Here is a 17,785-nt window from a genome sequence, read left to right on the forward strand (position 1 = left end):
TCACATTGTTGGATTTATGCCAAAATATTGATTAAAATTGGAGGAAACTAACAATTAAAATCGTTAATTAATTACTTTGATTATAGAATATTGCATTGTCATCGGGTCTGAGGTCACGTGCCGAAATTCAAAAGAATCCGATCGCAGGAAGTGGGCGAAATTTGAGCTGCAAGATTCCGTTACAAGATACATACATGCATGCATACAGGTGAAGCTAATAAAAAAGTGTTAATAAAGAGAAAGAAGATAAAAATGGGAAAAAGAAAATGAAACTATTTAACAAGAGACACATGCCTAAAACTACTTACAGAGCTTTTTCGCCTTAGTTCAATGATTCAGAAAATAAAATAAACTCACATGCAACCACAAACAATGAATTAAATATTTAATTTAATAAAATAACAAGATCAATACAGTGCTCAACAAAGAGGATTTTCAATAACGATTTAGAAATATCACACACGCGACAAAACAAGAGGGTACATGAAATCGATTACTGCAATTAATAAAAGTCACTGGGGGCTATAGCTGGTGATGATCAGGACTCTAGAGGGATGGATTTGATCCTAAATATGATCCGCCGAGAGGTGAACCAACTGTAACTATTGTTGAACTGGAAAATGTCTGTAAAAGTAAGAATAGGAAATATTAGCGAACATTTAGGATAGAGAGGTAAAAAAAAATGTTATCTAATGTTAATAAAGTTAGTATGTATCTTGATATTTTTGTTTTCAAAAAATGAAGTAATAATCATAGGTGAGAACCATAGAAGAAGAGGATCCTGAGACAAGAAAGGAGAAGAGAACCCTAAGAAAACAAAGGAGAAGAGAACCCTAAGAGAAGAAAGAAAGAAGAACAAAAGCCTGAGAGAAGAAAGAAGAACAAAAGCCTGAGAGAAGAAAGAAGAACAAAAGCCTGAGAGAAGAAAGAAGAACAAAAGCCTGAGAGAAGAAAGAAGAACAAAAGCCTGAGAGAAGAAAGGAGAAGAGAACCCTAAGAGAATAAAGGAGAAGAGAACCCTAAGAGAATAAAGGAGAAGAGAACCCTAAGAGAATAAAAGAGAAGAGAACCCTAAGAGAATAAAGGAGAAGAGAACCCTAAGAGAAGAAAGGAGAACAGAAGCCTGAGAGAATAAAGGAGAAGAGAACCCTAAGAGAAGAAAGGAGAAGAGAACCCTAAGAGAAGAAAGGAGAAGAGAACCCTAAAAGAAGAAAGGAGAAGAGAACCCTAAGAGAAGAAAGGAGAGGAGAACCTAAGAGAAGAAAGGAGAACAGAACCCTAAGAGAAGAAAGGAGAAAAGAATCCAAAGAGAAGAAAGGAGAAGAGAACCCTAAAAGAAGCCTGAGAGAAGAAAGGAGAGGAGAAGAATCTCAAAAAGAAAGAAATTTCGTACGAAAAAAGTTCCACAAATTATGAAATGCAAAAAATACTAAGGGTGAATAAGTTAGGAAAATACTGCTGAATTTTTGCTGCAACTTTGAAGGAAAGGATAAAATAAATAAAAAAAATCCCTCGTTAGAAAGAGAGTTAAATGCTTCACGATTTAAAAGCAGTCAGAAAGGACAGGAAAGAAAATTTCAGAAAAAAAAATCTAAGACCGTGAGTGGGTGAAAAGGAAACGACAAGAAAAACATTCAAGTGTCGCAGAATTCATCAGACGAAAAAAAAAGGGAAAATCAGAAAACGAAGGAGCTTCTGAAAACTCCTTGTGTACGATTTAAAAGGAAAATCCGAAAAAAATTGGAATAGGAAAATTTAGTATCAAACAAAGTTGCAAAAAAAAAAAAAAAAAAAAAAAATGAACGGTATTTTTGTAAGAAAAAACTCCTGTATCTGCCTCATTCCCAATATTCAATAGAATGAGCAATATTGGAGTGATACGCGTTTAATGAGCCTAAGTTTAATCATCAAATATGATTCTCCTGCTAACCAGGATCTAAATGAAATATGGATAGTGGTTTTCTCCCCAAAACTTCCTAAAAACGAGCTGATGTGTGCATCACATGACTTCCTTTTGCTCCAATTTAATGTCATTTCCCCACCATTGGCAATTTTAATGTGATTCAATTGTTTACTCTCTAAATATCACTAACAATGGCCAAACTGAAATCATAATTTAAAAAAAAAAAAAATCGCCAAATATGTCGCCAAAATGGCGACAAAACTTGGCGACCAAAAGACTAGCGATATATCGCCACGTGTCCGCCAAATTGTAACACCACTTGAGTTTACATCGAAAGTAACAATGATTTCCCTCAAAAAGTGGCAAAAGACGCCCTTAGAAACACCCGAATGCAACCAAAAGGGGGGGTGCACAACTAGACCCCAGGGGCGTAGCTAAGGGGGGGGGGAGTTTGGGGACAAACCCCCCCCCCCGAAAAGTTAGTCTCAAAAAAAAAAGAGAAAAAGAAGAGAGAAGAGAAAGGAAAAAATTCCAAGCGATTACACACACACACACATATATATATATATATATATATATATATATATATATATATATATATATATATATAAAAGAAGTAACCCCCCCCCCCCCGAAAGTCGGGTCTAGCTACGCCACTGCTAGACCCCACTAGGAATCTACGTACCAAGTATCAATTTTCTACGACATACCGTTCTTGAGTTATGCGACATACATACGCACATACATAGGTAAATACAGACGTCACGAGAAAACTCGTTGTAACTAACTCGGGAATCGTCAAAATGGATATTTCGCGTGTCTATACGTTCTTAGGCATTTATCCACGTGTGGTTGAGTCGAAAAAAAAAACCCAACATTCATTTGGGGGCGAGCAAAATGGAAATTTAGGTCGATTTTTGAGTGAAATTTTTTTTGCGAATACTTCTTCTTTTTTTGAAAAACGAAGTATAAAAAAAACTTTTCTACACCGGGGTGTTATGCAAATCTGCATTTATGACAAGGGGATCAAAATCTATGACCTAGAGGGGTACGGTGTAGATACATTATTGGCCTAAAGTAAAGCAGCTCGAATTTAGCGCCATTCGAAAGCCTTGGAAAAATGCTCCTGAAATTATTTTAATTCTTTCAAATTTCAAAAAAAAGAAGAAAACAAACAAACAAGGCCGTAAAATCACGGGAAAATTTTTTAAAACCATTTTTATGCCTAAGGAAACACTACTATTTCCATACCGGAAACGAAATAGTGGCAACACGCGATCAGAAGTTGCCACTTTTTTTTTTTTTTTTCTCGCCTCTGACGAAAAAAAATTTTGTTTTTGTGTTGAGGTAAAAATTTCTCCTTTTGATTTTTTATGGCGATCTTTTTTTTTTTTTTTTTTTTTTTTTTTTTTTTTTTTTTTTTGTGCTGCTATCAGAAGTTAATCAAGAAGGTAAGAAGGTTGCGCTTAATTTATTCGGGGATTTTTGATCTGCCGTTTTCTTTCATTAAGAATGATTATTTTGACGGGAAATTTTACAGTATTTTTTTTTTTCTCTAATTGAAGCCTGATTGTTAACACGCATCAATTTTTGACCCAACTTTTATTTTCGAGGTAGACCACGAAAAGCCGGGCAGCGCAGCTACTGTTAAAATAAATTGTAGATTTAGAAGGCAAAGGTTACAATGTAAAGGACACATATCTCGCTTGTTGAGAAACAATGATTTAAATACCAATGCAAAAAATTATGTATTGCACCATTCCACCATAAAGTAGTCACTTTGTACCCCACGTGACTTTTCATATATTTCATTAAAAAATAATTATTTAAAAAAGTAATGCCGTAATTTTTTGCTTTAGGTGACCGTGGACCTTCCAAATAGCTCAAATCGTTAAAAAATATGACTTTTTTATTTCGTGGAAGTAACAATATATGAAGTGTGCTGAATCGTACGAAAAAAAACCGCTTGTTGATCTGATGTTTTATCGCGAAGTTATATGCCTTTAAAAAAAAAAGTAAACAGAGCATGTTTTTGATTAAAATGGCTGTAAAACATGTAAACAAAATCGAAAAACTCAGTAAAAATAAGTGTCAAACATGTAAACTAAGTTTCAATAAATTCTTACATTGGTATTAATGTCAAGTATTTAGTCATCGTGAAAATATTTTTCGGGAGGTATTAAAATACGAAGATCATGAAATGTAGGTGAAATTAGACTTTAACGTCATTTATCTCGGACTGGAAAATTCGATGCTGACACAGATTGAAAAAAGCTCCATGCGACTTCATTTTTGTTTGATATGCTTCAAATTTTAGAATATACTACTTTCGTAGTAGTTTGATAAAACTGGGTATGCATTAAGGTTTAAGAAAATTTTATGGTGTTTAAAAATATTAAAGTTTCTATTTTTATGTAATATTCGCAACAAAAACTATTGCTTTAAGCGAAAAAAAATACTGTGCAGTTAATATTGGACCAATCCTTAAATGGATACCCAAAGTTCTTGGAAATGTTCTGTGCTCTGGTAAAATGCAAATTGTTTGAGAAAAAAGCAAACATTGAGTCGCATGGAGCATTTTAAAATTTATATTTTAAATTTCAAACTTTTTAATTTTAATCAAATTTTTATTTTTTGCTTGATATTTTGTATGCTAATAAACTTACTAACTTTTATGCTCAGTTTCACATTTCAAAATTAATAAATAAAAGAAAAAGCTTTAAAGGTCCACCGTCCCCTAAGGTATCATATATTCGTTTGAAATTTGTTTAGCAATGAAATTTTTATCATTATCTTTTGAAATTATCTTTTTTACTTTAATATACGATACGTCACGTGCGGGACAAAATTACCGTTTTGCGCGGAGTGGCCCTATTGCACTCTACGATCAATATTCTACGATCCCTCTACAGTACAATAGAGTACATTGAGTAACAGGACTCGCCGATATATATCAGTCGATATATCATGATATATATCCGATATTTATTTTGAAAATATCATGATATTTTGATATTTTCGATATTTATTTTTTCAACCACGGTATTTTCAATATAAAAATTATATTAATCATAGTAATATTGTTCATTTATTTTTGAAAATAACCAAAAAGTTATGTACGATATTTTAAAGATTTATTAATACATCAGTAACATAACAAAGTAATATAGTATTGTTACAAATCCTGTAAATAGTAATTATTGTAGTAACGTAACCTGTAAATAGTTTCCCGTAATGAATATACAACCCCTTTTCATATGGCTAAAGTGTACGACCCCCCTATTTCCTTTTTGTTCATTGATAAAATTTGATAACGGTCTACTATTTTCCAGAAGCGTGTGGAATATTTGAGAGATTTCTTTTCGGTGTGTATATAAACCGTTACGCTGGATAAAGAGGGGAGTTTTCGATTGAGATTTCGAACTGAGAGCGTATTTGCTCTGTTTATAGCGAGGCATTTCGCTGTGTTGTTATCGTATTTGGAAGTAAATACGTGTGTAACCGTTAAGTTTACGGTGTTGAGTGATATTTGCTTAATTGCTGATGATTAATTTAGCAGTTGTGAACGATTTCTCCTGTACATAGTGTAAATAAAGCTCCTGTGTTTTTATCAAGAACTGTGTCTTCATTTCAAGAAAGTGGAAGTCGCGCTGGAATCCGTTACAATATTAATCATAGTTATATTGTTCATTTATTTTTGAAAATAACCAAAACGTTATGTACGACATTTTAAAGATTTATTAATACATCAGTAACATAACAAAGTAATATAGTATTCTTTTTTTATTTTATATTCATAAAATTATTAGTAATGTAACAATTTTAATTCCGATTAAAAGTGCTTAATTTAATATTAAACGTTGGTCAGAAAAAAAGAAAATGCCCTATGACTATTCACCAACTAATACGTATTTTTTTATTTCTCAATCATATTATAACTGGGTAAAACTAGCTAAAAGAAGAAAGATGAGTAAAACAGCTAATGTTAAATTAATTCCATTAAAATTGATTAAAATGTCAAATGAAATATTAGATATAAATAATAAGAGAAACCTTAATTTTTAGACTACATATTGCAATAATATAAGAAAATAAGGAGTGTTTTTGAAGATGCATTTACTATCTTGAAGACTTGAGTTTGTGTTGGTTGAAAATATCGGATATATATCAACATATCCGATATATATAGTTACAAAGTCTGTAAATAGTAATTATTTTTGTGATTAATTTGTCGTAATCTAGCTAAATTAGGCGTTTACTAAATTATCTTTCATCTAAAATTATTGTAGTAACGTAACCTGTAAATAGTTTCCTGTAATGAATATACAGCCCCTATACATTCAGTTGAAGTATACGGTCCCCTATTTTTCATTGATAAGGTTTGTGAATGAAAAGAAGATACTAGAAGCATTTGGAATATAGTGGAAACTTTTCGATGTTATAGAAAGCCGTTACGCATGATAAAAAGTCAGTTTCGATTGAGAATTTGTACTGAGAGTGTATTAGATCTGTTTATAGCGAGGCATTTCGCTGTGTTGTTTTTTCGTATTTGGAAGTAAATACGTGTGTAACCATTGAGTTTACGGTGTTGCGTGATATTTGCTTCATTGCTGATGATTCATTTAGCAGTTGTTGACGATCTTTAATGTACGTAGTGTAAATAAAACTCCTGTGTATTCTCAAGAACTGTGTCGTTATTTCAAGAAAGTTGAACTCGCCCCGGAACCTTATAACAATATCAAAATATCGGATATTTTCGAAAATATGATATTTTCGAAAACTGCTGAGTATAATACTGCCGTGTGCAGGTAAACGGCAGTATCTGCAAAAAGGAGTTTCCGAGACATTTGAAGAAACGCGTTTTGGTTTCAATACTAACAATAGGGAAATGCTGGAATCAGACGTCTTTTTCGTACCTTTTTTTCGGTGGAAACCAAATAAGCGAGCTTGTACAGTAAAGATAACGTACAATAGATGACAAAAATGTAAAAAAATGAGAAATGAAAAATTTGCAGTTACTGCCCTTTACCTGCATACGGAAGAATACTCTAAGATCTCGTACATTATTACAATGCAAATCAAATAATAAAAATTTAAGAGAAATGCACAAGGCAGGTATTTACATATTCCAGGCCATGGGGCAATACAAGCTTCTTCCACGGGGGTGAGATGACCTTGCACTCGAATGGCAGGACTGACAAACCGGGCATTGCATTTGGGGTCGTCCTCGTCTAGATACTCATCGGCTGCAGGCAAATCAAGTTCGCTACCGAAAAAATAACAAAGATTAGACACATAAAACAACTCTATCCCATCACAGAAACGAAGTTTAACTTTTTGTTATTACAACCATAAACATATTTATAAAAGCGAATGATCGAGTAACGCTGAAGTCATCAACAATGAAACTCGCGCCACGATATGATAATTTGATAATATTTTTTGGTAATATTTGACATGCAGGGAAATGCTGTTTTTTTTTGAGCAATCACGATTGCTTATTGTTCTCACTTGACTGTTTTTGGCGTTCCTATCATTTTATTTTCCCCCCGCCACCCTCCGCACCACCACCGTCGATCGGCTCCTCACGATGCTGCTCCTATAGCGAAAGCCGTCTCCAGGTTGCATCCATGTCCTACACACACACGCACACATACACAACTAAACACACACACACACCTACACACAAACACATACACACACGCATACATAGAGACACCCACACATACACACACGCATACATAGAGACACCCACACATACACACACATACACACAACTACCCACACATTCATGCCTGCACACAGATACAAACACATATACCTATACACACATACACATACCCTCTCCCCCCACACATTCACACACACAACTACCCACACACTTATGCCAGCGCACAAACACATACACACACGCATACATAGAGACACCCACACATACACACACATACACACAACTACCCACACATTCATGCCTGCACACAGATACAAACACATATACCTACACACACATACACATACCCTCTCCCCCCACAAATTCACACACACAACTACCCACACACTTATGCCAGCGCACAGACACAAACACACATGCCTACCCAAACATACACATACCCCCTACACACAAACACACATACCCCCCCCCCACACACAAACACACGCCTACATACACACACTCGTGATTGCGAAAAACAAAATTTGAATTCAAGATGTCAAAATTCAAATTAATTTTTACTTTATTTATTTATTTATTTTTTTAATTTAAAAGGGCTGAACTGGATCCGGTAACTTAACCGTTTTACTGGTAAAAGACTGTCATTTTAAGAGAATGAAGAAACGTAAAAATGGTCAACAAACAACAATGAACGCTACTTACTGGAGTTCAGGGTTAATATACTGGAGTTAGGGTTAAAATTTCAACTATCGAAATGAAATTTGACAAGCAATTGCTTTGTTTGAATGTAGAAGCAATTTTCACCCGTCATACTTTGACGGGCGATTTTTCTAGTCCTCAAATACATAACAGCCAATGATCGAGTAACGAGTATTTTTTGGAAATGTTTGACATGCACGGAAAACTTGATTTTGTAGGGCTGAACACTGGATTCAGTAACTTGACTATTTTACGCTATCCACTGGAGCTACGGTTAAAATTTCAACTTTAAAAATACAGTAGAACTTTGATTATCCGAGCTAATTGGAACCGCTTGTTCTATAGAATTCTATATACGTCTTTTAGAATCCTATAGATTTTTTTAAATAGAATTCCATAGAAACATCCTATAGAAAATCGGGTGTCGGAAATCTCTGTTGATAGAAACTTCGCATAAAAACCCTGTCAGGATCTCAAATTTTTAAAAAGTATTAATTGAAATACAATAGAATATTTTTAAAAGATAAAAATGACCATGAAAAAAGCAATGTTTTACAATTAAAAAAACTAAAACAGAAAATATAAGTTTAAAAAGAAAAAAGTTTTTAATTTTTTACAATGCCAAGTGAAATATTGAAAAATGCATTTAAAGAAGCAAACTTCTAGAAAATATTCTTATTTTCACATTGAAAACTCTTCACTCAATGCTAAATTAAAATTCTTTTTAAAAATTAGATTTCATTATCGGCTCGGTTAACAGAAACCTCGCTTAATCGAAGCTCGGTTAATCGAGGTTCTACTGTATCACCAAACAGGCAATTTTTACGTTGAAATGTAGAAGAATTTTCACCTGTCATATCTTGAATGTCGATTTTTCAGTTAATTAAATAATTAGGAAATGTTTTTTGAGATGTATTGACTACTTACTCCGGATTCGGTCCAAACGGCCTAAACAACATCTTGGTGTCGACGGAACCATTTTCATATCTATATTCGATTCGAATTTTGGATCGAGGCTCTCTGACCACCACGGAGTAGTTGAAAACAGATCGGGGCGCCACCCAAACTGACATGACGCCAGGGTCGGTTGACAGCAGAGGCGGACGATTTCTCAGGTAATACTTCTCAGGAATTCGGCCGCCAAATTTTAGCTAATAAAGAACACATATATTGACATCTTTGTTTCACCATAGGTAAAGCAGCAAAAGTTTTTAGTAAACGAAACCTAATAGAGTCCTATAGAATTACGTTCCAATTTTCTGTAGATCGTTTTCTATAGAATTATATAGTGAAAAACTCTGAAGGTTTCTACAAAATTAGTCTATAGAATTCTATACACGACTTTTAGAATCCTATAGAGTTTTTTTAAATAGAATTCCATAGAAACATCCTATAGAAAATTGGGCCATAATTCTAAAAAACTCTATACAGCCTCTTTAGATCTTCTTATTGATCCTCTATAGATCTTCCTATAGAGCCTCTATAGATCTTATTAAGAGCCTCATAAAATACAACGACAATGCTTTACACAAGGTAAAAAGTATTTAAAGACAAGAAATAAGCATTGTACGAGTGAATAAAATCAGTCGAAAGAGAAACTTGAAAATGGCTATGAGATACTAGGGTATGTTCAGTAAATTACTGACCCAATAGCCAGGGCTAAAGAAGAAATACATGAAATACACCACCATCTCAGTCATTTCCAACCGAGGACTGCAGTTTCATGCTTATTGGCACTCATCAGCCCGGCATAGGAAAGTGACTGAGCTGGAGATGGAAAACCTCTTTGTATTTCATGTATTTCTGCTTTAGCCCTGGCTATTGGGCCGGTATTTTACTGAATATACCATGCCTTGCCTTCAATCCTCGAGTTGAACCGAACCATTGCTTCGGTCACTCGTCTGGTCTGCGCTAATTCTTTATTAACTACCAGTTTGTTTGCCACTCTTGGCTTCCTTAATAGGTTTTCCATCTCCAGCTCAGTCACTTTCCTATGCCGGGCTGAAGCGTGCTAATAAGCACGAAACTGCAGTCCTCGGCTGGAAATGACTGAGCTGGTGGTGTATTTCATGTATACTAGGGTATGGTTTTAAAACAACCAAATTTTTGAATTCCAATTAGAGCAGCAGTTGGCGGAGGAAATCCGTTGAACAATTTGTCACGCTATTTTTCATAAGCATTTTGTCATAATAAGATGTGGAATGTCCCTTTTCTCGTTACCCCCTCCATTCCCTTTTCCCAAACTGAAACAATTTCTCAAACTCCTCCCCTCTCAAAGCGTGAGTTCATTAGTGGGTACTAGGCCTAACTTTAATTACAAATTCTGAAGTGCAAAAATCAAATTGATCAGACAGAAATCATCTGGTAACGAAACAATGAACATTAAAATGAAACATCTAATTAATGGGTTGGTTTAGCTAGAACAATTTTACTGTATTGAGTTTCATTTTTGACTGCTGGAGTCGAATACAAAGTTCAGAATCTAGACAGCTTCGATATAAATACCGAGTAATCTGAAGAGTATTCCATGGACACTTTTCAAGCACGTTTTGAATACTTTTTGAACTCGGACACTTGTTCTCTTTTTTATAGCACTTTGAAACACTTTTTGAAACAGCTTTCAAAACAATTCTGAGAACAGTTTTCAAAATGCTCATTTGGTTCAGCGTACATTTTTACACTTTTGGGGACGCATATGAGAAGATTTTTTTAACACTCCCTTATGAAAATGGTCTATAGAATTCTATAAAAATCTATAGAAATACCTATATAGAGTCCTATAGAATTACGGTCCAATTTTCTATAGATCATTTTCTATAGAATTATATAGTGAAAACTCTGAAGGTTTCTACAAAATTAGTCTATAGAATTCTATATACGTCTTTTAGAATCCTACAGAGTTTTTATAAATAGAATTCCATAGAAACATCCTATAGAAAAATGGGCCATAATTCTAAAAAAAACTCTATACAGCCTCTTTAGATCTTCTTATAGATCCTCTATAGATCTTCCTATAGAGCCTCTATAGATCTTATTAAGAGCCTCATAAAATACAATGACAATGCTTTACACAAGGTAAAAAGTATTTAAAGACATGAAATAAGCATTGTACGAGTGAATAAAATCAGTCGAAGGAGAAAGTTGAAATGGCTATGAGATACTAGGATATGTTCAGTAAATTACCGGCCCAATAGCCAGGGCTAAAGCAGAAATACATGAAATACACCACCAGCTCAGTCATTTCCAGCCGAGGATTGCAGTTTCGTGCTTATTAGCACTCATCAGCCCGGCATAGGAAAGTGACTGAGCTGGAGATGGAAAACCTCTTTGTATTTCAAGTATATCTGCTTTAGCCCTGGCTATTGAGCCAGTAATTTACTGAATATACCATGCCTTGCCTTCAATAATCGAGTTGAACCGAACCATTGCTTCGGTCACTCGTCTGGTCTGCGCTAATTCTTTATTAACTACCAGTTTGTTTGCCACTCTTGGCTTCCTTAATAGGTTTTCCACCTCCAGCTCAGTCACTTTCCTATGCCGGGCTGATGCGTGCTAATAAGCACGAAACTGCAGTCCTCGGACTGCAGTTTCGTGCTGGCTGGTGGTGTATTTCATGTATACTAGGGTATGGTTTTAAAAACAACCAAATTTTTGAATTCCAATTAGAGCAACAGCTGACGGAGGAAATCCGTTGAACAATTTGTCACGCTATTTTTCATAAGCATTTTGTCATAATAAGATGTGGGATGTCCCTTTTCTCGTTACCTCCTCCTTTCCCTTTTCACAAACTAAAACAATTTCTCAAACTCCTCCCCCCTCAAAGCGTGAGTTCATCAGTGGGTACTAGGCCTAACTTTAATTACGAATTCTGAAGTGCAAAAATCAAATTGATCAGACAGAAATCAACTGGTAATAAAACAATGAGAATTCAAAATGGAACATCTAATTAATGGGTTGGTTTAGCTGGCCCAATTTTACTGTATTGGGTTTCATTATTGACTGCTGGAGTCGAATACCAAGTTCAGAATCTAGACAGCTTCGGTATAAATACCGAGTAATCTGAAGAGTATTCCATGGACACTTTTCAAGCACGTTTTGAATACTTTTTGAACTCGGACACTTGTTCTCTTTTTTATAGCACTTTGAAACACTTTTTGAAACAGCTTTCAAAACAATTCTGAGAACACTTTTCAAAACGCTCATTTGGTTCAGCGTACATTTTTACACTTTTGGGGACGCATTTGAGAACATTTTTTTCCCTTATGAAAATGGTCTATAGAATTCTATAAAAAATCTATAGAATACCTATATAGAGTCTTTTGAATTATGGCCCAATTTTCTATAGACCGTTTTCTATAGAATTCTACAGTTAAAACGCTATAGGTTTCTATAAAATTAGTTCTATAGAATTCTATATACGTCTTTTAGAATCCTATAAAGTTTTTTTAACAGAATTCTATGGAAATATCCTATAGAAAATTGGTCCATAATTCTATAAAACTCTATACAAGTATTTCTTATAGAGCCTCTATAGATCTTATTACGAGCCTCATAAAACACAATGACAATGCTTTACATAATCAATATATGTCTGACAAAACCAAATGATGAATAAAAAAATTCGGTGCAGCAATTATTTATCTTTAGTTCAACAATCCAACAATTATTGGATTATATTAACAACCCAACATTACTGTTAGATAGCGATACTACATAAAACTGGACAATGGCATATATCATTTGGGAGTGCTAATTAAATATTAAAGCCCCTATCAGTACAGCGGGCCATTTTTTACAGCCCCTATGGACCACCCTTTTGATTATACCAGCAGTTTTTGTTGTTAATTTTTCAGTCAGTATCGTAGGGCAACTCTCAATTGCCGCCGGCAATGGACAGTCTTTGACAAAGGTAGGCCATCAGTTTTCCCTCCAACCTCCATTCTCGACACCAACCGACAGCGATCCATTGCAACAAAATTTCTATTAGTATCATATTCAGATATTCTAATGATTGGTATAAAAAGGAAGATGCTTAAATTATATTTGTACGAAAGAATGCAATGATTTTACCAGTGTACCCAATGTGTTCCCATTTGTAAGTTTAACAAAAATCCCGAGCGTATCACATTCGAATTTAAATTTAAAACACATCTTTTTAACGGAGCGAATTCGGAACATGGCCGGATTTAGGGGTGGGCAGGCGGGGCTACTTCCCCGGAGTCTCCACAACAAAGGGGCCCCCACAGTAAAAATTTTACAAAATATCCTAACTTTCACGGGTCAGCAAATTTTACGTTTTTTTCTCCCCTATAAATTATAATAATAATAATATAAAAAATAAATAGTAGCAGTAACTTCAGGATGTATTTACTATTAAAGTGCTGATCGAAAATGTCGAATATATACATATATCAAAATATTCGGATATATATCAAAGTATCGGATATTTTCGAAAATATGATGATCTTTTCGAACCCTGATTAGGGGTCTTCACTCCTTCGTTGTCACAGGGCCTCCACACTTCCAAATCCGGCCCTGATTCGGAACATATTTCAGTGCAAATTCAAACAATTAGAACACTTTCTCTAAATTAAAGTGTTCCAATGAGTACTGGGAATTTGCAGTGTGGTAGCTGCATGATCTTACAGCACAATTTCTTGAGATGTCAGGAAGGAAAATTCTATACTCCGAAGGAAAATTCTATATTTAGAAGGTGAAAATTCTGGTTTTCAAATACAAGAGCATTATTTGAAAATCATTTAGCGTGTTAAAAAAAAATCGAAGTTTGTGGAGGACTCCTGAGGGATCCGCGGACCACAGTTTGGGAAGCCCTGCTACAGTGAATAAAATAATTTTGCCTCTTAGAACTTGAAAGATAGTCGACAAATTTACAGGTCATATCAGAGCTGTAGCTCTTATTTAATCAAAAGTCGTTGTACTTACGAACTCTGTGCACATGGGATTTCCACTGGAATCACATTTCTTGCCACCCAAGAAAGCAGGCAGAACGTCTTCGTCGATGTACTTTAAGAGCATTGTTGCCGTGTGTTCTGCGACATAAGAAAATGAAGTTAATAATTATTTAATTTTATTTATAAGAGTTTTGTAGTATGAGCATGGTTTATAGCAGGGGTTCTCACGCTTTTTCGGCTAGCGGCACCCTTTGAAGAGTTAGAACTTTCTCGCGACACCCCAGTCCATTTTATTTAAAGTAGTACACCGAAGAGGGTCATCCTAAGGTTCATATCCTAGTAACTCGCTCATTTATGACTGAATTGGCTCGAGCTTTTTCATATTCACCAGATGATTCATAAACGAGCTAATGCGTGCATCACATGACTTCCTTTTACTCCAATTTAATGTCATTTCCCAAATATTGGCAATTTTAATGTGATTCCATAGTTTACTCTATAAATATCACCAACAATTGCCAAATAGAAACCAAATTTAAAAAAAAAATCGCCAAATTTGTCACCAAGTTGGCGACAAAACTTGGCGACCAAAAGACTGGCGATATATCGCCAAGTCTCCGACAAATTATAACACCATTCGAGTTTACATCGAAATGAACAATGATTTCCCCCAAAAAGTGGCAAAAGACCCCTTAGAAACATCCGAATGCAACCAAAACGGAAGGTGCACAACTAGACCCCATTAGGAGTCCACGTACTGAATTTCAACTTTCTAGGACATACTGTTTTTGAGTTACACGAGATACATACGCACATACGTACGTCACGAGAAAATTCGTTGTAATTAACTCGGGGGTCGTCAAAATGGATATTTCGGTGTCTGTACGTTCCTAGGCAAATATCCACGTGTGGTCGGGTCGAAAAAAAATCAATATTCATTCGGGGGTGAGAAAATGGAAATTAATTCCGATTTTTGAATGATGCCAAAAAATATGATGAAACTAAAGAAAATTGAAAAAATAAAAAGATCCTAAAGAAACAATATAGAAACAAATACATCTAACCACATTTGATAACCTCAAAAGCATGAACAAAAATTTCATTATTTACTTCCACTGAAGAGAGAAAGTTTAACCGTCACCATTAGGGGGAACACCCACCCCCCTTAAAAATATATTTATACCATGTGCACACTTCGCGGCACCCCTCGCCTCCTCCCACGGTACCCAATTTGAGAACCCCTGGTTTACAGCAAGAAATGAGCATTCACGTAGAGAAAATAGCAATATTGTTGGGCACCCCTCGCAATATTGTTGCAATATTGTAATGTATTGTTGCAATATTGTAATGTATTGTTGCAATATTGTTGCAATATTGTAATTTATTGTTGCAATATTGCTGCAATATTGTAATGTATTGTTGCAATATTGTAATGTATTGCTGCAATATTGATGCAATAGCAATATTGTTGCACCCCTCGCCTCCTCACACGGCACCCAGTTTGAGAACCCCTGGTTTATAGCAAGAAATGGACATTCACGTAGAGAAAATATGACCGTTGGCAGAAATTGAACAAGTACCTCGGGAGACGACTCTGATTTTTTGTAGCAACTTGAGTTTCATTATAGGTTTGAATATGTTAAAGGCCTTGTCGAAGTAGAAAGGAGCTGAAATAGAAGACAGAAAAAAAAAATCAGGCTTGGACGTTTAGAAATGTTACCAACATATTAATTTAAACAGATATCAAAGAGCAAAAGCTGAAACTAAAATACGACGCGTGTTTTTAAAGTAAGTTCCGTTTTGAAATAGAAAAGGAATGAGAACAGATAGAGCAGAGACATTTATTGCACAAAAATCTACAATCTTTACACTATATTTCGACATTACTCCCGTGATTTTCCAAGCATTTGTCATAGCGTGGTATAGGTTTTTGTATACCTTACCGTAGAAATTTGCCGCCTGTGCAGTCAAACATGGGGTAACATGTTCTCTGAGCTCATTATTGCTGTTGTGCCACAGACCACCTAGGAAAGACTTTAGATGCCGAAACAAATGAAAGTTGCTGCGGGTGAGGTTGGGGCAGACCAAAGGATGTTCAAAAAGTTTCAGCAAAAGCTCTGAAAGAGTCCTAATGGTTGACTAGGAAGGCGGCAACTTTGTACGAATAGGTATACAAAAACCTGTACCAATGCTATGACAAATGCTTGGAAAACCACGGAAGCAATGCAGAAAAATAGCGTAAGGGTGTTAGATTTTTGTGCAATATTTTTTTTTTGCTCTATCTGTACTGGTTCTTTTTTTTTTTTTTTTTTAGTTTCAAAACGGAGCTTACTTTAAAAACACGCCTCGTATATATATATATACAGTGAAACCTGTGTATAATGATACTGTCTATAACAATAAACTTGTCTATAACGATATTTTCCTTGGTCCCAGCAAAATGTCAGCATGAATAACCGAACTGTCTAACAATAACCTGTCTATAACAATATTTTTTTAGTTCCAAGAATATCGTTGTAGACATGTTTTACTGTATACAGTGAAACCTGTGCATAACGATACTGTCTATAATATAACAATAAACTTGTGTATAACGATATTTTCCTTGGTCGCAGCAAAATGTCAGCATGAATAACCGAACTGTCTATAACGATAACCTGTCTATAACAATATTTTTTTAAGTCCCAACAGTATCGTTGTAGACAGGTTTTACTGTATATATAAAACACTTAATTGCAATTCTTTGGAAGACGAGAACATGAAACCGCAAATATACTCGAGCCTGTTTTTTTTTCCCACAGTGCATCAACATCACCCGTAGTCAACTCCAGAATGGGCTCGTTTCCAAAATTTTAAAAAGTATTTTTTCTGAAAGAACATGCTTAAAAACATAGGATCTGACCATTTTTTAAATAATTTGACTGAGTTTAATATTTTTAAAAAGATACTTAAGTCGGTGTGCTTTCATTGTTTACATTTCTTGCCGATGACATCACAATCCATTCTGTGTTGCCATTCACAGAACGTAATATTTATTTTCCTTCTTTACTCACGTGTACTGGCAACGATAGGGTTGATAGCAAGCGTAGAGCGCAATTTTAATTCGCTTCTTGATTATCATAACGCAGAAACGCAGTACTACAAAGATGCGTCAAAGAGCATCATTTGTGACGTCATCAAGACCACGCCTTGTTTGAAAAATCAGACACTTAAAAAAATTAATTAAAAAATAACTGTTGGGAAAATGAAAGAATTTTCTGGATCCATGATTTTTTTTTTTTTTTTTGCTTATTCTATCAATTTCAGGACTAAAAGTACTACTTTTCACTGAAGGAAACAACCCCATAGACACTTTCCAGTAAAATAAACATATGAACAGGATTTTCTTGCTTTTCGAGTTCCAAATTAACATTAACAATTAATGGGTGATTGTGAGTTCATCAAAAAATACCTGAAAGTTTCAAAGCGAGAACGGGGGAGGGGGGAATATTTGGCCCTTATTACTTAAGTGCACCTTTGCCATAGTATTAAATAGTTCTGAGTCAAAATATTGTGTGTACATGTGATTAAATTTTTAATGGATTACAAAGTTACTTTTGA

General features: G+C 34.9%; 1 protein-coding gene across 1 annotated transcript; it reads right to left on the bottom strand.

The window, feature by feature from the left end:
- Positions 1–368: 368 nt before the first annotated feature.
- On the bottom strand, positions 369–15,853 carry LOC129226582 (SEC14-like protein 2). Its single transcript, XM_054861201.1, has 5 exons — positions 15,766–15,853; positions 14,217–14,323; positions 9,201–9,424; positions 7,027–7,169; positions 369–624 (listed from the first exon to the last, which is right to left on the bottom strand). Exons 1-5 carry the CDS (start codon positions 15,806–15,808, stop codon positions 539–541), a joined length of 603 nt encoding a protein of 200 aa, XP_054717176.1. The 5' UTR covers positions 15,809–15,853; the 3' UTR covers positions 369–538.
- Between the last annotated feature and the right edge of the window lie 1,932 nt (positions 15,854–17,785).

The sequence above is a fragment of the Uloborus diversus genome, chromosome 7 (genome assembly GCF_026930045.1).
Source record: "Uloborus diversus isolate 005 chromosome 7, Udiv.v.3.1, whole genome shotgun sequence".
Classification (NCBI taxonomy): Eukaryota; Metazoa; Arthropoda; class Arachnida; order Araneae; family Uloboridae; genus Uloborus; species Uloborus diversus.